Here is a 23,286-nt window from a genome sequence, read left to right as displayed (position 1 = left end):
CATATGGAAAAGGAAATTGTGTTGCATTCCCTACACTGATAGTCCCACTAGATATACATACCGTAAATGAGCATTCCTCAAGGAAGTAAATTTCATATTGTAAGCCTAGGATCATTTTGTCCAATTCAGATCCTCCATTTCTTCCTATATTTGCCAGAGTATAGTTGATCAAAAACAACTCCAACAAATGGATGCAGTTTTGGTCCTGAAAATTCAAGGCAAATGTTTGTTTTATAATTATAAGAAAATTCTCATGCTACAAGATCTACACCAGAAAGAGGTGTGTATCGTACAGGAGGGATGCTAAGCTTAAGAACGTGTTTAGGTGAGTCAGAAGATATACCTTAAAGGGACATTTCCATCAACAGTTTTTTTATTACATATTATCAACCTACAATATATGTGAATATTGTACGTGTTTTCTTTTTACAAAAAACGGGTGTATGGTTTTCTGAATATCATTTTTTTTAAGTCACTCCATGTATTCTACTTCCTGTCCTGGGTCTTTAACTTCCTCTTTGTTTGGACAGTCATTGGTGAAGTGGAGAGCAGCAGGAAGTGAGTTATGTTGGAACATCGGTGGCAGGGGATTTTACATACAGTAGTATTTAGAGATGAGCGAATTAAAGCTGACGAAGTGGAATTCGATCAGAATTTCAGGAATTATTCGATTTGCACCGAATCGGAATTTCCTGACGCTTCGTGGTAACAAATCACATTTTTTTCTAAAATGGCTGCTGTACGTGTTATGACATGGAGCAAGAACTCTGGGAACGAGGGATCACCCACAATGAAATGCATGCAGCCAATCAGCAGCCAGCCAGCCAGCCCTATGATGTCACAGCTCTATAAATAGCCTCAGCCATCTTGGATTCAGCCATTTTCCAGTGTACTTAGTGCAGATAGCAGACGTTAGCAGGCGCTAGGGACAGTGCTAGGAAAGACTTGAAAACTTATAAGTTCAGGGAAAAAGCATTGGAAGTGTAGGGAAAAGATAGGGAAGAATTGTTCCACAATATTGAAGCAGAACAGGGTCCAATAGGGGAGGTTACAGCCTGGGTAATAGGAACAATCCTATTACACCTTGCTGCACTAACTGCGGATCCAAATTGCCATTATACTGCTGCTCATTTCAGGTTTGCAATAAATGATACATCTGTAATTCCTGCAAACCATTATTCTTATTGGAGTAGCACTTGTGCGGTGCAGTTATATGTTGTAACGTCTTTTTTTTGTTGTGTGTTAGTGGGGAAAAAGAATAAGGGCTTATTAGCCGTTGTGTCGTGAAGTGAGAAAATTACAGTCCTTTTTGTCGTGTATTAGTGGCAAAAAAAAAGGAATATTTGCCGTTCATGGCTGCAGTTATATGTTCTTAATCCTTTTTTGGGCGTGTATTAGTGGAGATAAAAAGGGGCTTATTGGGCGTTGTGTCGTGAAGTGAAAAAATTACAGCAATTTTGGGAGTGTATGAGTGGCAAAAAAAAATATGATTTGCAGTTCACGACCGCAGTTATATATTTCTAAAGTCTTTTTTTTTGTCGTGTATTAGTGGGGAAAAAGAAAAAGGCTTTATTAGCCATTGTGTGGTAAAGTAAGAAAATGAAGGCCCTTTTTAGCGTATATTAGTTTAAAAAAAACTTTATTTGCCATTCATGGCCGCAGTTAAATGTTCTAAATTAAAGCCCTTTTTATTTAGTTATTTTATCGAACGGTATGTCAGACAGAGAAATGACAGGCCCTGCACAGGCCTAAATGTTTCTGGTGCAGGCACAGGTCGCAGCAGAGTAATGGAACGTGGCAGCAGGGGTCACTTTGAGAGGCCGGTGTCAGCTAGCGGTCGTGTCTTGACCAGCAATAGAAACATAGAAAGTGTCGGCATATAAGAACCATTTGGCCCATCTAGTCTTCCCAATATACTGAATACTATGGATAGCCCCTGGCCCTATCTTATATGAAGGATGGCCTTATGCCTATCCCATGCATGCTTAAACTCCTCCACTGTATTTGCAGCTACCGCTTCTGCAGGAAGGCTATTCCATGCATCCACTACTCTCTCAGTAAAGTAATACTTCCTGATATTACTTTTAAACCTTTGCCCCTCTAATTTAAAACTATGTCCTCTTGTAGCAGTTTTTCTTCTTTTAAATATTTTCTCCTCATTTACCTTGTTGATTCCCTTTATGTATTTAAAAGTTTCTATCATATCCCCTCTGTATCGTCTTTCTTCCAAGCTATACATGTTAAGGTCCTTTAACCACTTGCCGTCACGGTAACGCCGATAGGCGTCCGGACGGCAGAGCTCTCAGGTCTCAGTGACGCCTACTGGCGTCATCTCGTGAGACCTGAGATTTCCTGTGAACGCGCGCTCACAGGAGTGCATATACCCATACTGTGTGTGAGAAATATCTTTGTAAATGACAACTTTTAATTTTTTTTTATAGAGAGTTGTCAATTTTCTGAGAGATTTCTCTCACCCAGCATGGGTATATGTAAAAATACACCCCAAAACACATTGCCTTACTTCTTCTGAGTACCGCGATACCACAGTGTGACACTTTTTTGCAGCCTAGGTGCATAAAGGGGCCGAAAGTCCAACGAGTATCTTTAGGCTTTACAGGGTTGCTCACAATTTAGCCCCGTCCAAAAGGCCAGAACAGTAAACACACCGCATAAATGACCCCATTTCGGAAAGTAGACACCCCAAGGTATTCACTGTGGGGCATAGTGAGTCCGTGGGAGATTTTTAATTTTTTTTGCCAGAAGTTAGCAGAAATGCCAGAAGTTAGCAGAAATTTCCGCTAACTTGTGAAAAAAAAAAAATTATACATGAACTCACCATGCCCCTCCGTGAATACTTTGGGGTGTCTTCTTTCTAAAATGGGGTCATTTGGTGGGTATTTATACTATCCTGGCATTATAGCACCTCAAGAAACATGGCAGGTGCAGAAAGTCAGAGCTGCTTCAAAATGCGGAAATTCACATTTTTGTACCATAGTTTGTAAACGCTATAACTTTTGCACAAACCAATAAATATACACTTATTGGATTTTTTTTTTTTACCAAAGACATGTAGCACAATAAATTCTGACAACAACTTGTATAGAAATGTAATTATATTTGAACAATTTTACCAGAAAAAGTCTCAGCAGCAATCAAATACCACCAAAAGAAAGCTGTATTTGTGAGAAGAAAAGGAGGTAAGATTAATTTGGGTGCCAAGTAGCATGACCGAGCAATAAACCGTTAAAGTTGTGAAGTGCCGATATGTAAAAAAGGGCCTGGTCAGTAGGGGGGTAAAAACCTGTGGTCCTTAAGTGGTTAATCTTTCCTAGTAAGTTTTATCCTGCAATCCATGCACTAGTTTAGTAGCTTTTCTCTGAACTCTCTCGAAATCATCAATATCCTTCTGGAGATATGGTCTCCAGTACTGCGCACAATACTCCAAAGTAGGTCTCACTAGTGCTCTGTAAAATAGCATGAGCACCTCCCTCTTTCTACTGGTAATTCCTCTCCCTATACACCCAAGCATTCTGCTAGCATTTCCTGCTGCTCTATAACATTGTCTGCCTACCTTTAAGTCTTCTGAAATAATGACCCCTAAATCCCTTTCCTCCGATACTGAGGTTAGGACTGTATCACTGATTTTATATTCTGCTCTTGGGTTTTTACGCCCCAGGTGCATTATCTTGCACTTAGCAACATTAAATTTAAGTCGCCAGATTATTGACCATTCCTCTAGTTTTCCTAAATCCTTTTCCATTTGGTGTATCCCCCCAGGAACATTAACCCTGTTACAAATCTCTGTGTCATCAGCAAAAAGACTCACCTTACCATCGAGGCCTTCTGCAATTTCGCTGATAAAGATATTAAACAATATGGGTCCCAGAACAGATCTCTGAGGTACCCCACTGGTAACAAGACCATGGTCTGAATATACTCCCATGACTACAACCTCTGTTGTCTGTCCCTCAGCCACTGCTTAATCCATTCAACAATATGGGAGTCCAAGCTCAAAGACTGCAATTTACTGTTAAGCCTTCTATGTGGGACAGTATCAAAAGCCTTACTAAAGTCTAGATAAGCGATGTCTACTGCACCTCCTCCATCTATTTTTTTAGTCACCCAATCAAAAAAATCTATAAGATGAGTTTGACATGATCTCCCTGAAGTAAACCCATGCTGTTTTTCATCTTTCAATCCATGGGATTTTAGATGTTCAACAATCCTCTCCTTAAGTATGGTTTCCATTAATTTCCCCACTATTGATGTCAGGTTTACTGGCCTATAGTTGCCCGATTCCTCCCTACTACCTTTCTTGTGAATGGGCACAACATTTGCTAATTTCCAATCTTTTGGGACGACTCCTGTTACCAGTGATTGGTAAATAAATATGTTAATGGTTTTGCTAGGTGACCACTAAGCTCTTTTAATAGCTTTGGGTGTATACCATCAGGCCCCTGTGACTTATTTGTATTCATTTTAGACAGCTGACTTAGAACCTCTTCCTCTGTAAAGACACATGCATCAAAGGATTCATTAGTTTTACTCCCTAACTGAGGTCCTTTTCCTTTATTTTCCTTTGTAAAAACTGAACAGAAGTGTTCATTGAGGCAGTCAGCTAGTTCTTTATCTTCTTCCATATACCTACCTTCTTTTGTTTTTAATTTGGTAATTCCTTGTTTTAGTTTCCTTTTTTCATTTATGTATCAACTTTAGAAGGTCTTATCACCTTTTTTCACTGACTGAGCTAATTTCTCTTCTGCCTGTGCTTTAGAAGCTCTTATAATTTGCTTGGCCTCTCTCTGCCTAATCTTATAAATTTCCCTGCCATCCTCGTTTTGTTTTTCTTTATAATTACTAAATGCAATTTTTTTTAATGATTTTGGCCACTTCTGCTGAGTAGCACAGTGGTCTCTTCCTTTTTTTGCTTTTACTGACTAGCCTAATGCAATTATCTGTTGCCTTAAATAGTGCCACTTTTAAGTAGTCCCATTTCTCCTGGACGCCATTGAAACTGTTCCAATCTGATAGGGACTCGTATACCTCTAATCTAATTTTAGAAAAGTCTGTTTTTCTAAAAATATAAAACTTTTGTTTTTGTGTGGTGTGACTCAGTCACTGTACTTATAGTAAACCACACTGACAGGTGATCACTAGATCCCAAGCTTTCCCCTACAGTAATATCAGATACCAAAATCCCATTTGTAAATACTAAATTTAAAATGGCCTCCATCCAGGTTGGCTCCTCAACTACTTGCTGTAGAGATAATCCCAGTAGGGAATTTAAAACATCTGTACTCCTAGCAGAACTAGCTATTTTGGTTTTCCAGTTTACATCAGGAAGATTAAAGTCTCCCATAATGATAACTTCCCCTTTCAATGTCATTTTAGCTATTTCCTCAACTAGTAGATCATCTACCATAATTCTTTGACTTGGCCAGGTGGTCTATATATCACACCTACATGAGTATCAAGCTGCAACGTAACCCAAGCTGACTCTAAATTGGTCTCGCTAACTTGTATTAAATTAGTTTTTTTGCTATCTTTCACATACAGGGCCACCCCTCCCCTTTCTTGCCTTCCCTGTCTTTCCTATATAGAGAGTACCCTGGTATTGTTATATCCCAGTCATTACTCCCATTGAACCATGTCTCAGTAACAGCCACTAAATCTATATTCTCAGATGACATTATAGACTCAAGTTCATTGATCTTATTCCCTAAACTGCGAGCATTTGTAGACAAGACCCTGAGCTTGTCATTACTTAACCTATGTGCTACTGGCATCTTCTGGCATTGTTCCGGGGGGCAGTCGGACTGCTGGATTATCACTCTTTTGCTCTGCTTTCCTAGTTTAAATGCTCATTAGCAAATACTTTGAACTGTTCACTGAGGACATTTGTTCCCTTGACAGAAAGATGCAAACCATCTTTCTCGTACAGTTCTTTTCCATTCCAATGAGAGCTAACATGAGACACAAAGCCAAACCCTTGGTTCAGACACAATTCACCAAGCCATGAATTAAATTCCTTAATGCGCATCTGCCTGTCATGCTGAAGGTTATGCACAGGCAAAACTGCAGGGAATGAAACAGTCGATGCACACCGTATATCATTACCTAGTGTGTGAAAAGCTTCCTTCACTTTTGAAACCTCATTGCAAGCCAGATCATTTGTCCCAAGATGGATAACATCCACCTCCCTTTCCTGCTTTGCTTGCCTAACAATATTAAGGATACGTCGTCTGTCCCTGCTAGCGGTAGCACCAGGTAGACATCTCACAAAACAAATTTTCCTCAAACTTCACACCTCTTAAGATAGAATCGCCCACCAACAGCTGCTTACTATCAGTCCTCACCTTATCCTTTTTTTGTCTTTGACTACAGTCTTGCATACTTTAGGCATTGGAGATGATTGTTTCTCAACCACTGTGCCTGAGCCATCCTCCATGTTGCTCTTGCGCTCTGAAAGTGCTGTAAATAAATTATGGAGAGCCACAGGCTGTGGGACATGTCTTCTATCCACAACTCTAAGTCTACCAGAACCTGCAGTAACCCATCTTCCATTTCTAGGGGGCCTCTGTGGCAGTGGCATTGCAACGTTCCCAGCCTGAGTTTAACAGTTAATTTACAAATCTCATATTTCAAAAATGCAATTTCCTGCTGCATTACGGAGAGCTGTCTACTCTCAGTAAGAGTGGAACCTGAAATAAAAGCACAACAATTCCTGCACAGAACCAGGTCTGCCATTTTAAAGAGGGGAAAGGTTTTAAACAAACAAATCTTACTTTTTTAGATTGTATCCACCTCCAGATTACCTCCTGAGTAGGGATGAGCGAACTCGAACTGTATAGTTCGGGTTCGTACCGAATTTTGGGGTGTCCGTGACACGGACCCGAACCCGGACATTTTCGTAAAAGTCCGGGTTCGGGTTCGGTGTTCGTCGCTTTCTTCGCGCTTTTGTGACGCTTTCTTGGCGCTTTTTGAAAGGCTGCAAAGCAGCCAATCAACAAGCGTCATACTACTTGCCCCAAGAGGCCATCACAGCCATGCCTACTATTGGCATGGCTGTGATTGGCCAGAGCACCATGTGACCCAGCCTCTATTTAAGCTGGAGTCACATAGCGCCGCCCGTCACTCTGCTCTGATTAGCGTAGGGAGAGGTTGCGGCTGCGACAGTAGGGCGAGATTAGGCAGATTAACTCCTCCAAAGGACTTGATTAACTGATCGATCTGCAGCTGTGGATCATTGAGCTGCTGATCCTCAATTGCTCACTGTTTTTAGGCTGCACAGACCGTTTGTCAGTCACATTTTTCTGGGGTGATCGGCGGCCATTTTGTGTCTTGTGGTGCGCCAGCACAAGCTGCGACCAAGTGCATTTAACCCTCAATGGTGTGGTTGTTTTTTGGCTAAAGCCTACATCAGGGTGAAGCTGTCACACCAAGTGCATTTAACCAGCAATAGTCTGTTCATTTTTTGGCCATATACAAAATCAGGGGCAAGCTGCGCCTGTCACCAAGTGCATTTAACCCTCAATGGTGTGGTTGTTTTTTGGCTAAAGCCTACATCAGGGTGAAGCTGTCACACCAAGTGCATTTAACCAGCAATAGTCTGTTCATTTTTTGGCCATATACTAAATCAGGGGCAAGCTGCGCCTGTCACCAAGTGCATTTAACCCTCAATGGTGTGGTTGTTTTTTGGCTAAAGCCTACATCAGGGTGAAGCTGTCACACCAAGTGCATTTAACCAGCAATAGTCTGTTTATTTTTTGGCCATATCCCAGTCTAATTCTGTCACTAAATCCATACCGGTCACCCAGCGCCTAAATACTAGGCCTCAAATTTATATCCAGCTAAATCTGTCCCTAGTGCTGTAGCTGGGCGAGTTATTTAGTGTCCGTTCAAGCACATTTCTTGTTCTGGGTTGAAATACAATTCCCAATTTAGCAATTTCATAATTTAGTGGTTTCTGCTATATCAGAGCTATTTGAAATCTATCCCTAAAAGGGTATATAATATTCAAGGTGCACATTGGGTCATTCAGAATAACTTCACACACACCCGCTACTGTGTATTTCCAAGTCTAATTCTGTCACTAAACCCATACCTGTCACGCAGCGCCTAAATACTAGGCCTCAAATTTATATCCAGCTAAATCTGTCCCTAGTGCTGTAGCTGGGCGAGTTATTTAGTGTCCGTTCAAGCACATTTCTTGTTCTGGGTTGAAATACAATTCCCAATTTAGCAATTTCATAATTTAGTGGTTTCTGCTATATCAGAGCTATTTGAAATCTATCCCTAAAAGGGTATATAATATTCAAGGTGCACATTGGGTCATTCAGAATAACTTCACACACACCCGCTACTGTGTATTTCCAAGTCTAATTCTGGCACTAAACCCATACCTGTCACCCAGCGCCTAAATACTAGGCCTCAAATTTATATCCCGCTAAATCTGTCCTTAGTGCTGTAGCTGGGCGAGTTATTTAGTGTCCGTTCAAGCACATTTCTTGTTCTGGGTTGAAATACAATTCCCAATTTAGCAATTTCATAATTTAGTGGTTTCTGCTATATCAGAGCTATTTGAAATCTATCCCTAAAAGGGTATATAATATTCAAGGTGCACATTGGGTCATTCAGAATAACTTCACACACACCCGCTACTGTGTATTTCCAAGTCTAATTCTGGCACTAAACCCATACCTGTCACCCAGCGCCTAAATACTAGGCCTCAAATTTATATCCCGCTAAATCTGTCCTTAGTGCTGTAGCTGGGCGAGTTATTTAGTGTCCGTTCAAGCACATTTCTTGTTCTGGGTTGAAATACAATTCCCAATTTAGCAATTTCATAATTTAGTGGTTTCTGCTATATCAGAGCTATTTGAAATCTATCCCTAAAAGGGTATATAATATTCAAGGTGCACATTGGGTCATTCAGAATAACTTCACACACACCCGCTACTGTGTATTTCTAAGTCTAATTCTGTCACTAAACCCATACCTGTCACCCAGCGCCTAAATACTAGGCCTCAAATTTATATCCTGCTAAATCTCTCGTTAACGCTGTCCTGTTGTGGCTGGGAAAGTTATTTAGTGTCCGTCAAAGCACATTTTTTGTTCTGGGTTTAAATACAATTCCCAATTTAACAATTTCATAATTTAGTGGTTTCTGCTATATCAGAGCTATTTGAAATCTATCCCTAAAAGGGTATATAATATTCAAGGTGCACATTGGGTCATTCAGAATAACTTCACACACACCCGCTACTGTGTATTTCCAAGTCTAATTCTGTCACTAAACCCATACCTGTCACCCAGCGCCTAAATACTAGGCCTCAAATTTATATCCTGCTAAATCTCTCGTTAACGCTGTCCTGTTGTGGCTGGGAAAGTTATTTAGTGTCCGTCAAAGCACATTTTTTGTTCTGGGTTGAAATACAATTCCCAATTTAGCAATTTCATAATTTAGTGGTTTCTGCTATATCAGAGCTATTTGAAATCTATCCCTAAAAGGGTATATAATATTCAAGGTGCACATAGGGTCATTCAGAATAACTTCACACACACGCTTCTGTGCATTTCCAAGTCTAATTCTGTCACTAAATCCATACCGGTCACCCAGCGCCTAAATACTAGGCCTCAAATTTATATCCAGCTAAATCTGTCCCTAGTGCTGTAGCTGGGCGAGTTATTTAGTGTCCGTTCAAGCACATTTCTTGTTCTGGGTTGAAATACAATTCCCAATTTAGCAATTTCATAATTTAGTGGTTTCTGCTATATCAGAGCTATTTGAAATCTATCCCTAAAAGGGTATATAATATTCAAGGTGCACATAGGGTCATTCAGAATAACTTCACACACCCGCTACTGTGCATTTCCAAATCTAATTCTGTCACTAAACCCATACCTGTCACCCAGCGCCTAAATACTAGGCCTCAAATTTATATCCCGCTAAATCTCTCGTTACCGCTGTCCTGTTGTGGCTGGGAAAGTTATTTAGTGTCCGTCAAAGCACATTTTTTGTTCTGGGTTGAAATACAATTCCCAATTTAGCAATTTCATAATTTAGTCGTTTCTGCTATATCAGAGCTATTTGAAATCTATCCCTAAAAGGGTAGATCATATTGAAGGTGCACATAGGGTCATTCAGAATAACTTCACACACACGCTTCTGTGCATTTCCAAGTCTAATTCTGTCACTAAATCCATACCGGTCACCCAGCGCCTAAATACTAGGCCTCAAATTTATATCCCGCTGAATTTGAATACAATACATTGGGCCAAATAATATATTTGTTGTTGTGGTGAACCATAACAATGAGAAAAACATCTAGTAAGGGACGCGGACGTGGACATGGTCGTGGTGGTGTTAGTGGACCCTCTGGTGCTGGGAGAGGACGTGGCCGTTCTGCCACATCCACACGTCCTAGTGTACCAACTACCTCAGGTCCCAGTAGCCGCCAGAATTTACAGCGATATATGGTGGGGCCCAATGCCGTTCTAAGGATGGTAAGGCCTGAGCAGGTACAGGCATTAGTCAATTGGGTGGCCGACAGTGGATCCAGCACGTTCACATTATCTCCCACCCAGTCTTCTGCAGAAAGCGCACAGATGGCGCCTGAAAACCAACCCCATCAGTCTGTCACATCACCCCCATGCATACCAGGGAAACTGTCTCAGCCTCAAGTTATGCAGCAGTCTCTTATGCTGTTTGAAGACTCCGCTGGCAGGGTTTCCCAAGGGCATCCACCTAGCCCTTCCCCAGCGGTGAAAGACATAGAATGCACTGACGCACAACCACTTATGTTTCCTGATGATGAGGACATGGGAATACCACCTCAGCATGTCTCTGATGATGACGAAACACAGGTGCCAACTGCTGCGTCTTTCTGCAGTGTGCAGACTGAACAGGAGGTCAGGGATCAAGACTGGGTGGAAGACGATGCAGGGGACGATGAGGTCCTAGACCCCACATGGAATGAAGGTCGTGCCACTGACTTTCACAGTTCGGAGGAAGAGGCAGTGGTGAGACCGAGCCAACAGCGTAGCAAAAGAGGGAGCAGTGGGCAAAAGCAGAACACCCGCCGCCAAGAGACTCCGCCTGCTACTGACCGCCGCCATCTGGGACCGAGCACCCCAAAGGCAGCTTCAAGGAGTTCCCTGGCATGGCACTTCTTCAAACAATGTGCTGACGACAAGACCCGAGTGGTTTGCACGCTGTGCCATCAGAGCCTGAAGCGAGGCATTAACGTTCTGAACCTGAGCACAACCTGCATGACCAGGCACCTGCATGCAAAGCATGAACTGCAGTGGAGTAAACACCTTAAAACCAAGGAAGTCACTCAGGCTCCCCCTGCTACCTCTTCTGCTGCTGCCGCCTCGGCCTATTCTGCTGCTGCCGCCTCGGCCTCTTCCTCCGCCTCTGGAGGAACGTTGGCACCTGCCGCCCAGCAAACAGGGGATGTACCACCAACACCACCACCACCACCTCCGTCACCAAGCGTCTCAACCATGTCACACGCCAGCGTTCAGCTCTCCATTTCACAAACATTTGATAGAAAGCGTAAATTCCCACCTAGCCACCCTCGATCCCTGGCCCTGAATGCCAGCATTTCTAAACTACTGGCCTATGAAATGCTGTCATTTAGGCTGGTGGACACAGACAGCTTCAAACAGCTCATGTCGCTTGCTGTCCCACAGTATGTTGTTCCCAGCCGGCACTACTTCTCCAAGAGAGCCGTGCCTTCCCTGCACAACCAAGTATCCGATAAAATCAAGTGTGCACTGCGCAACGCCATCTGTGGCAAGGTCCACCTAACCACAGATACGTGGACCAGTAAGCACGGCCAGGGACGCTATATCTCCCTAACTGCACACTGGGTAAATGTAGTGGCAGCTGGGCCCCAGGCGGAGAGCTGTTTGGCGCACGTCCTTCCGCCGCCAAGGATCGCAGGGCAACATTCTTTGCCTCCTGTTGCCACCTCCTCCTTCTCGGCTTCCTCCTCCTCTTCTTCCACCTGCTCATCCAGTCAGCCACACACCTTCACCACCAACTTCAGCACAGCCCGGGGTAAACGTCAGCAGGCCATTCTGAAACTCATATGTTTGGGGGACAGGCCCCACACCGCACAGGAGTTGTGGCGGGGTATAGAACAACAGACCGACGAGTGGTTGCTGCCGGTGAGCCTCAAGCCCGGCCTGGTGGTGTGTGATAATGGGCGAAATCTCGTTGCAGCTCTGGGACTAGCCAATTTGACGCACATCCCTTGCTTGGCGCATGTGCTGAATTTGGTGGTGCAGAAGTTCATTCACAACTACCCCGACATGTCAGAGCTGCTGCATAAAGTGCGGGCCGTCTGTTCGCGCTTCCGGCGTTCACATCCTGCTGCTGCTCGCCTGTCTGCGCTACAGCGTAACTTCGGCCTTCCCGCTCACCGCCTCATATGCGACGTGCCCACCAGGTGGAACTCCACCTTGCACATGCTGGACAGACTGTGCGAGCAGCAGCAGGCCATAGTGGAGTTTCAGCTGCAGCACGCACGGGTCAGTCGCACTACAGAACAGCACCACTTCACCACCAATGACTGGGCCTCCATGCGAGACCTGTGTGCCCTGTTGCGCTGTTTCGAGTACTCCACCAACATGGCCAGTGGCGATGACACCGTTATCAGCGTTACAATACCACTTCTATGTCTCCTTGAGAAAACACTTAGGGCGATGATGGAAGAGGAGGTGGCCCAGGAGGAGGAGGAGGAGGAGGAAGAGGGGTCATTTTTAGCACTTTCAGGCCAGTCTCTTCGAAGTGACTCAGAGGGAGGTTTTTGGCAACAGCAGAGGCCAGGTACAAATGTGGCCAGCCAGGGCCCACTACTGGAGGACGAGGAGGACGAGGATGAGGAGGAGGTGGAGGAGGATGAGGATGAAGCATGGTCACAGCGGGGTGGCACCCAACGCAGCTCGGGCCCATCACTGGTGCGTGGCTGGGGGGAAAGGCAGGACGATGACGATACGCCTCCCACAGAGGACAGCTTGTCCTTATCCCTGGGCAGCCTGGCACACATGAGCGACTACATGCTGCAGTGCCTGCGCAACGACAGCAGAGTTGCCCACATTTTAACCTGTGCGGACTACTGGGTTGCCACCCTGCTGGATCCACGCTACAAAGACAATGTGCCCACCTTACTTCCTGCACTGGAGCGTGATAGGAAGATGCGCGAGTACAAGCGCACGTTGGTAGACGCGCTACTGAGAGCATTCCCAAATGTCACAGGGGAACAAGTGGAAGCCCAAGGCCAAGGCAGAGGAGGAGCAAGAGGTCGCCAAGGCAGCTGTGTCACGGCCAGCTCCTCTGAGGGCAGGGTTAGCATGGCAGAGATGTGGAAAACTTTTGTCAACACGCCACAGCTAACTGCACCACCACCTGATACGCAACGTGTTAGCAGGAGGCAACATTTCACTAACATGGTGGAACAGTACGTGTGCACACCCCTCCACGTACTGACTGATGGTTCGGCCCCATTCAACTTCTGGGTCTCTAAATTGTCCACGTGGCCAGAGCTAGCCTTTTATGCCTTGGAGGTGCTGGCCTGCCCGGCAGCCAGCGTTTTGTCTGAACGTGTATTCAGCACGGCAGGGGGCGTCATTACAGACAAACGCAGCCGCCTGTCTACAGCCAATGTGGACAAGCTGACGTTCATAAAAATGAACCAGGCATGGATCCCACAGGACCTGTCCGTCCCTTGTCCAGATTAGACATTAACTACCTCCCCATAACCATATATTATTGGACTCCAGGGCACTTCCTCATTCAATCCTATTTTTATTTTCATTTTACCATTATATTGCGATGCTACCCAAAGTTGAGTGAACCTCTCCTCTGCCTGTGTGCTAGGCCTAAATATATGCCAATGGACTGTTGCAGTGGTGGCTGACATGAAGCCTGATTCTCTGCTATGACATGCAGACTAATTCTCTGCTGACATGAAGCCAGATTGTCTGTTACGGGACCTCCCTCCTCTGCCTGGGTGCTGGGCCTAAATTTATGACAATGGACTGTTGCAGTGGTGGCTGACGTGAAGCCTCATTCTCTGCTATGACATGCAGACTGATTCTCTGCTGACATGAAGCCAGATTGTCTGTTACGGGACCTCTCTCCTCTGCCTGTGTGCTAGGCCTAAATATATGCCAATGGACTGTTGCAGTGGTGGCTGACGTGAAGCCTGATTCTCTGCTATGACATGCAGACTAATTCTCTGCTGACATGAAGACAGATTCTCTGTTACGGGACCTCCCTCCTCTGCCTGGGTGCTGGGCCTAAATATATGCCAATGGACTGTTGCAGTGGTGGGTGACGTGAAGCCTCATTCTCTGCTATGACATGCAGACTAATTCTCTGCTGACATGAAGCCAGATTGTCTGTTACGGGACCTCTCTCCTCTGCCTGTGTGTGTGCTGGGCCTAAATATATGCCAATGGACTGTTGCAGTGGTGGCTGACGTGAAGCCTCATTCTCTGCTATGACATGCAGACTAATTCTCTGCTGACATGAAGACAGATTCTCTGTTACGGGACCTCTCCTCCTCTGCCTGTGTGTGCTGGGCCTAAATATATGCCAATGGACTGTTGCAGTGGTGGCTGACGTGAAGCCTCATTCTCTGCTATGACATGCAGACTAATTCTCTGCTGACATGAAGACAGATTGTCTGTTACGGGACCTCTCTCCTCTGCCTGTGTGTGCTGGGCCTAAATATATGCCAATGGACTGTTGCAGTGGTGGCTGACGTGAAGCCTCATTCTCTGCTATGACATGCAGACTAATTCTCTGCTGACATGAAGACAGATTGTCTGTTACGGGACCTCTCTCCTCTGCCTGTGTGTGTGCTGGGCCTAAATATATGCCAATGGACTGTTGCAGTGGTGGCTGACGTGAAGCCTCATTCTCTGCTATGACATGCAGACTAATTCTCTGCTGACATGAAGACAGATTCTCTGTTACGGGACCTCCCTCCTCTGCCTGTGTGTGCTGGGCCTAAATATATGCCAATGGACTGTTGCAGTGGTGGCTGACGTGAAGCCTGATTCTCTGCTATGACATGCAGACTAATTCTCTGCTGACATGAAGACAGATTCTCTGTTACGGGACCTCTCTCCTCTGCCTGTGTGTGTGCTGGGCCTAAATATATGCCAATGGACTGTTGCAGTGGTGGCTGACGTGAAGCCTCATTCTCTGCTATGACATGCAGACTAATTCTCTGCTGACATGAAGACAGATTCTCTGTTACGGGACCTCCCTCCTCTGCCTGGGTGCTGGGCCTAAATATATGCCAATGGACTGTTGCAGTGGTGGCTGACGTGAAGCCTCATTCTCTGCTATGACATGCAGACTGATTCTCTGCTGACATGAAGCCAGATCGTCTGTTACGGGACCTCTCTGCTCTGCCTGTGTGCTAGGCCTAAATATATGCCAATGGACTGTTGCAGTGGTGGGTGACGTGAAGCCTCATTCTCTGCTATGACATGCAGACTGATTCTCTGCTGTCATGAAGCCAGATTGTCTGTTACGGGACCTCTCTCCTCTGCCTGTGTGCTAGGCCTAAATATATGCCAATGGACTGTTGCAGTGGTGGCTGACGTGAAGCCTCATTCTCTGCTATGACATGCAGACTAATTCTCTGCTGACATGAAGCCAGATTGTCTGTTACGGGACCTCTCTCCTCTGCCTGGGTGCTGGGCCTAAATTTATGACAATGGACTGTTGCAGTGGTGGCTGACGTGAAGCCTGATTCTCTGCTATGACATGCAGACTGATTCTCTGCTGACATGAAGCCAGATCCTCTGTTACGGGACCTCTCTCCTCTGCCTGTGTGTGTGCTGGGCCTAAATATATGCCAATGGACTGTTGCAGTGGTGGCTGACGTGAAGCCTCATTCTCTGCTATGACATGCAGACTGATTCTCTGCTGACATGAAGCCAGATTCTCTGTTACGGGACCTCTCTCCTCTGCCTGTGTGTGTGCTGGGCCTAAATATATGCCAATGGACTGTTGCAGTGGTGGCTGACGTGAAGCCTCATTCTCTGCTATGACATGCAGACTAATTCTCTGCTGACATGAAGACAGATTCTCTGTTACGGGACCTCCCTCCTCTGCCTGGGTGCTGGGCCTAAATATATGCCAATGGACTGTTGCAGTGGTGGCTGACGTGAAGCCTCATTCTCTGCTATGACATGCAGACTAATTCTCTGCTGACATGAAGACAGATTCTCTGTTACGGGACCTCTCTCCTCTGCCTGGGTGCCGGGGCCTAAATATCTGAGAATGGACTGTTCCAGTGGTGGGTGACGGGAAGCCAGATTCTCTGCTATGGAACCTCTCTCCAATTGATTTTGGTTAATTTTTATTTATTTAATTTTTAATTTAATTCATTTCCCTATCCACATTTGTTTGCAGGGGATTTACCTACATGTTGCTGCCTTTTGCAGCCCTCTAGCTCTTTCCTGGGCTGTTTTACAGCCTTTTTAGTGCCGAAAAGTTCGGGTCCCCATTGACTTCAATGGGGTTCGGGTTCGGGACGAAGTTCGGATCGGGTTCGGATCCCGAACCCGAACATTTCCGGGATGTTCGGCCGAACTTCTCGAACCCGAACATCCAGGTGTTCGCTCAACTCTACTCCTGAGTATCTCCTGAATATCTAAATGCTGCAATTTGAGAATGCTGCAAGCTATAATGGTTGACTAGATCTTCGACTTCGTCACAAGTGACATCCGACACCCTCAGCCAAGTGTTGGTGGGTTCGTCAGACACAACCCTTAGTTGGCATGGCACGGTAGCATTCCCTGTGCCCTCACCTGTCCTCAACCTGCCACTGTCCTTTTCTGTTCCCTGAGCCAGAGAAGTACTATATGCTGTGGACTCAGCTCCACTATACAGCAAGGAAAAGCTACTAGAGGACAGTCAGAAGCTATTGCCCAGCCAAGATCTGGAGGAGACATCCGCCGCTTCCTCCGGTATGCGGGCAAGTAGCAATGAGGAGAGTGGCGTGGGAGCTGGCTGGTGTTGTGAGAGGTCAGACTCCTGGATCAGAGACCGTTGAGGAGAACATAAGTGACGTGCCAAGGAGAGTCCCAAGCTGTCATTTATTTGCCAAAAAGGCAGTACCAGCCCTGCACACATATGTAGAACAGAAGGTGGGTCAGTCCTTGAGCCTGTCGGTGTCTGCCAAAGTGCATGGCAGCGCTGACATGTGCAGCTGTAACTAGGGTCAAGGACAATATATGTCCTTTACAGCCCACTTGGTAAATGTGGTTCCTGCCCAGCCAAACCAGCAACTTGGCCAGGTGACGCTGCTTCCGCCTCCACGTTCTCAAGCTGTTGGTCCTGCGACAATGTCCGCCTCTGTCTCCTTATCCTACACTGCAGGGAGAATTAACAGTGCCCCACCAGCATACCACATGTGCAGGGTATGGTGGTGTCACACTTTTCTGCACCTAGTTTGCCTGGGTGAACAGAGTCACACAGGGGAGGAACTGCTCCACGTCCTTCATCAAGAAATCGAATCCTGGCTTTCTCAGCGACAACTCAGAATCGTAACCATGGTGACCAACAATGGGAAGAACATGGTGTCGGTGATGCGTCAAGGAGGGTTGACCCATGCGCCCTGCATGGCGCACGTGTTCAATCTGGTTGTCAAGCATTTCCTGAAGTCTTCCACCTATCTGCAAGACATCCTAAAAATGGCCAGGAAACTTTGCATGCACCAAAACCAGCAGGAGGTGGCATACTTGGAGTACACGCTGCCAGCTGTCATTGAAGATCTGCTGGACTACTGGGCAGCCAAACTAACTGGATTTGTGGCTGCAACTGGCCAAGTTTGCCCTGGAAAAGCTGTGCTGTCCGGCCAGTAGTGTGGCATCAGAGCGGGTGTTTAGTGCGGCGGGGGGCATAGTTACCCCAAGGAGAACTTGCCTGTCCATTAAAAATGTGGAGAGACTGACATTTGTCAAGATGAATCAGGCATGGATCAGCCAGGATTTCCACCCACCAATGCCTGATGCATCAGATTAGATCATCATGCCTCACCCAAACCTTGACAAAAGAGACCGGTTTCTTCTGGCTACTATTGTAATGCTGCCACCCGCCTGATGCAACACATCTTATGCCAAGTGCTCCTTCTTACACCCATCGTCAGTGGGTACTGTTAGTGCCACCCCCCTCCCCACTCTGTCATCGGGTCACTCTGTGGTCCCCTGATGCTGCTGCCACCTCCACACTATGTCACTTTGCCATTCTATGGTCTCCTGATGCTGCTGCCACCACCACTCTATGTCACTTTGCCACTCTGTGGTCCCTGATGCTGCTGCTACCTCAACACTATGTCACCTTGCCACTCTGTGACCTCCTCATGCTGCTGTCACCTCCACACTATGTCACCTTTCCACTATGTGGTCTCTTGATGCTGCTGCCACCTCCACACTATGTCACCTTGCCACTCTGTGACCTCCTATTACTGCTGCTGCCACCTCCACACTATGTCACCTTGCCACTCTGTGGTCTCCTGATGCTGCTGCTACCTCAATACTGTGTCACCTTGCCACTCTGTGGTCTCCTGATGCTGCTGCCACCTCCATACATTGGGCTATTCTGTGGACTTCTCATGCTGTTCCCACCCTCCCCACTTTATGACTGGGGCACTATTTTGCCTTTTTGGCCTGGCTGACATCATCACTTATTTGACCCTTCTTCTGATCTGTCAGAAGGAAGAAAAAATGAGACACACAACAGATCCTGTCTGTGTAGCAGATGTAAGGCCTGTATGGTCCCATCAGAATTGGCCAATGATTTGGTAGCCAAAAGCAGGAGTGGGTACAAAACACAGAAGACATGCAAATATTCTATTCATGTGTCATCTCTGTTTTGGATCCGCTCCAGTTTTTTTTTTTTTTTTACATTAGCAATACTGATGGATTACTGACCAAATGCTGACTGAGTGAAGGCAGATGCTCAACAGACAGGATCCGTTTTTTTGGGGGGGTTATTGTTCTGATGGATCAGAGGAAGGGCAAAATAATCAGTGACGTTAACACAAACTTACTGCTGACACCCACTCCTCTGTCAGGGGGGCTCTACTTGTATAAGCGTTTAATAGAACAGGTTCTGTAGACATCTATGTGGATTCAGCTGACGACGGTGTAAAAGAAGTGTGCTCTTTCACGCTATAGTAGGATCTTGGGCCTCTGCACGGTTCTTTATACCTGACGCTAACATCGACCTGTAAGGCTGAGTTCACACTTGGGTTATTTGGTCAGTTTTGGCCCCGTAACTGCCCAAAGAAGTGAAGTGTGCTGTGATTCTAAGAGTGACACCTGTCATCTGCTTGTCATACTGACTCCCAGTATTGTTTCACTACCACAGCAGACTCACTATGCGTGTCGCTGCGAGGCACAGTAATCTACCCCACTATACAGGCTCTCTGCAGCCAGGAATTAGCTGTTTTTTAACGCGATTTGGCATGAATTAATTCAGATCGGAAAATTCGGCGAACCGTCTGAATCGAGTTTTTGAGAAATTCGCTCATCTATAGTATATTTAAATACTGCATTTAATACTAACTTTAAATATTCCCATATAAGCAAAATAAATCTGTGTCCTTTCCTATAATCTTTTTCACTGTCCACACTGTTAAAATTGTATGAAGTTGAAAGGAACACACTGATGTAAAATGTAAAGGTACATTACCTCCTTCTTTTCAGGAACTATTACTGGCCTCTCTACTTGACAATTGTGTGGTATGTATCCTGCCTTTAGAAATAAAATAAAATAATTTTTACTCTTTTTTTTATTGAGTTTTCAAACAGTACATAGAAGAACATATGGGAAAGGTAAAGGTTAAGTTGGGAATAAGATAAAGAGATATAATAAGACAAAATAAGTTATGGTATATAAAATCAGTGCATATTCTGATACTTTAATGATCCTTTCTACTCTGTGCAGCATCGGAGTATTGACTGATCAAACAATATGATTCTTAATGGCGGCTGTTGGTTTCCGATAGGGTTTCCATCATTTTGATAGCAAAAAAAAAACCATAGGGCCAGATTTTCTCATTAGCTCAAGTCAAAATAATGGAGTGAAAAAGTCGAAAATTTTTGTTCAATCGCTAAAACTGTACTTCGTAAAGACGTGCGACTTTTGTAAAGCCGCTTACGGAAGGATAAACTGCTACTGTCAAACCACATTTATCACAGTATTAAAGGACCATTAATAAATCTGACTTAGCCAAAAGTGACTTTGGACATATGTAAAAGTGGAGTAAGATGTAAGTGTAATGATAAATCTGGCCCATAGAATGCCGGAATGGAAATGCCTACGCAAATGTGAACAGCCTTCTAAAGAATGATGAAAAACAGGAGAAAGTATATGTAAAACATTATGGCAAATTGTTACAATGTTAAACATTACCAGTCACAGTGTCCAATAACTTCTACTGCAAGGATGTTACCATTATAGCAATATACACAGTTAAGTCACATTAATATGACCATCAGCTAATATCCAGAGTAATCACTGTGTGCAGCATGGACAGAAACTAGATAGGCTGGGAATGACTCAGTAAGGTCCTGGTAGGTTGTCACAGGTATCTGGAGCCATACTCACTCCAGTGCATACCACAGCTGCTGGAGGGTGTGTGTGGGGGGGGGGGGGGGGGGGGGAGGATCCATAGAGTGAACACAAAGATCAAGGTGGTTCCATAGATGCTTAATTGGGTTCATGTCTGAGGAACTAGGTGGCCAGGGTAGTACTTGGAAGTCTTGGTCATGAACTTCCAACAAGTGTCAGACATTTCTAGCCATGTGACATGTTGTACTGTCTTTCTGGAAGCTCTCATCTGCCCCAGAGAAGAAAATCAACATGTATGGGCGTACATGATCTGCAAGGATGGATTCATACCTAAATCAATTGAGAGTGCCTTGCACATGGATCAGTGGGTTCAAGGAATGCCAGGAAAACATTCCCTAGACCAGTACACTGCCACCACCAGCTTGTGTTCTTTCAGCAAAGGTTGCAAGCTGTTTGGTCTGATGTTTCTCACCTGACACACCAACGTCCTTCCATTTGATGAAGCAGAAAATGTGACTCATCAGAGAAGACAGCCCTTCAGTGGAGGTCCAATTCCAAAACTGCTGCAACAATTAAAACCTTTTCTGCTGATGCAACTTCGTTAGCAAAGGGTTCACTGAACTGGTGTTTTAGATATGTCGGGCGAGTGGTGAGCTGCTCCACTGTAGCATGTTGGTCCACCTTGTGCACCTTCGTATGCGACGTTCACCTCTCAATGGCACGTGGTGCTTTGCAGTTTCCGCGTTGCTTATTTGCCCACTCAAGATGCACTTTCATCACTGTAGCATGTGAACAGTTCACAAACTGCAGAGGTAAATACTGCCAACCTTGGCTCGAAAGCCAATAATCATCCTTTTTTGCGATTCTGGTAAAATCGTACCTTTTACCCATGACAGCAACAAAGAATATGTGTGCAGACAGCCTATCGCACATCTTATATACCCACCAAGCCAGCTCACGACTTGTGATCTTCTTCATGAGCTACGTGCTGCAGACCTCAAAAGTAGGAAGTGGTCATAATATTGTGATTCAACTGTGTATAAAAACTCTGCATAATCAGAACGTAACCAAAGTGCTAGGAGAGTATTAATTACAATAAGTAAAAATCTTACAAAGAACTCACCATTGTATTTATTTTCTTCATATAATCATCTGATATGGGGTTGTGGTTAAAGTTACAACTATAGCTGAGTCCTGAGCAAATCACCAGCAAGAAAAACGCAATACCCTAAATCAAAAAGGAAAATTTAAGGTGACACAAATGTTTTTGTTATGGAAAAGCCTACAACAAAATTTCTATGTCGTTTTTGACATTGAGGTGGACAGGATGATGATGATGATAAGTAACGTGGGAGCTCATACACCTTCAATAAATGTTGGCCAAAAAATAAGCCCTGTCTAACATATAATAAACATTTTTGTTCACAAACCAAGAAGCCCAGCAAGTAAAATGGGGGGCTAGCGGTGCTGCTATTTGAGAAACAATATGACATCAGTTGTAGGTGTGGTTGAAGCTTGACGGAATGAGACACATGATGGATGGTGTTTGTTTTTATGAGTTCTCTGAAAAAGAAGAACGTTCGTGAATCAAAGGCCTTATGCACACACGGAAGGTCCATATTTTGGTCCACAAAAAACAGACTTCCAAAATATCGATATCTGCATTTCATATATTTTCTAATTCCCATTAATAGAAATTGTTATTCTCATCTGCAAATAAGGGACAAGACTGTAAACTGTGCCAAGATTTTCAGATTAGGCTCACAGATCCTTAAAAAGAAGGAAGAGTGCATAGCCTCATAGAAATGAATAGGTGAAATGTGTAAAAAAAAAAAAATCAGATGAAGAAAAATAGTCGTATGCTGGCGCCCAAAAACAGCTTAATTACCGAGGTCAATTCAAAGAAGATCCAACCAGAAAGAGTGCCCCGCAGATCATATCTCAAATGTGGCGATAAAGGAAATCTTGGGAAATAATGGCAAAATAAAAACATTATTGCATCACTTCAGCCTATGTGATCTTATGATCTATAGTATATATACCACAGCTGGCCTCTCCAACTAGTTCTTCCATTCCTTTTTCTTCCCACCGATTCCCGATTACCTATATACAGTATGTGTTTAATTCTGTAGTAAAAACATTCTGGGAGAAAAAGGAATAGGGATGCAGCCAGTGGGGCATACATAGAGAAGTAAGGGCCCCATAGCAAGGATCAAACCAGACCCCCCACACAGGACAGAAGGGTTTCCGCCTAAACCCCTTTCAATGATCCTTGGGCTATTTTTTCACTGCCTTATTTGCTAAAAGTTGCTCCTTTAGAGGGTAGAGTCTTGACCACGTTTTCACCCTGGGCCCAAAGCAGTCGCATGGTCTGCCGCTATGGTAGTTACGCCCCTGGATGCAGCCTATGATCCTGAGATGATACTTCAGCAAGTGGCATTTATCATGTAGAAAAAAATAATACAAGCCTCTTACTAATGTATTGTGATCATCCATTTTGCTTCCTTTGCTGGATAAATTCAGTTTTCCATCACATTATACACTGCTTGTTTCCATGTTTACGACCACCCTGCAATCCATCAGTGGTGGTCATGCTTGCACACTATGGAGGCCGGAACCGTGTGAGTGCACATAGGCTGGTATTTTTTCCTATAGTGTGCAAACAAGGCCACCAC

At 44.8% G+C, this 23,286-nt stretch overlaps 1 protein-coding gene across 20 annotated transcripts in view; it reads right to left on the bottom strand.

Moving 5' to 3' along the window:
* FLT3LG (fms related receptor tyrosine kinase 3 ligand) overlaps nucleotides 1-23,286 on the bottom strand; it is a 254,839-nt gene that overhangs the window by 123,895 nt on the left and 107,658 nt on the right. For all 20 annotated transcript variants that reach the window (XR_006387915.1, XR_006387910.1, XR_006387912.1 and 17 more), the window contains 3 exons: nucleotides 21,735-21,839; nucleotides 19,730-19,792; nucleotides 62-205 (listed from right to left, as the gene is read on the bottom strand). Coding sequence is in view for 14 of the 20 variants with exons in the window: in XM_044281659.1 (XP_044137594.1) it covers nucleotides 62-205; nucleotides 19,730-19,792; nucleotides 21,735-21,839 (312 nt within the window). In the remaining 6 variants the exon portion in view is untranslated. The remainder of the gene's footprint in view (nucleotides 1-61; nucleotides 206-19,729; nucleotides 19,793-21,734; nucleotides 21,840-23,286) is intronic.

This window comes from Bufo gargarizans, chromosome 2 (assembly GCF_014858855.1).
Source record: "Bufo gargarizans isolate SCDJY-AF-19 chromosome 2, ASM1485885v1, whole genome shotgun sequence".
NCBI classification, from domain to species: Eukaryota; Metazoa; Chordata; class Amphibia; order Anura; family Bufonidae; genus Bufo; species Bufo gargarizans.
Note: the sequence above shows the minus strand (reverse complement) of the source record. Positions and strands in the feature narration are given on the sequence as shown.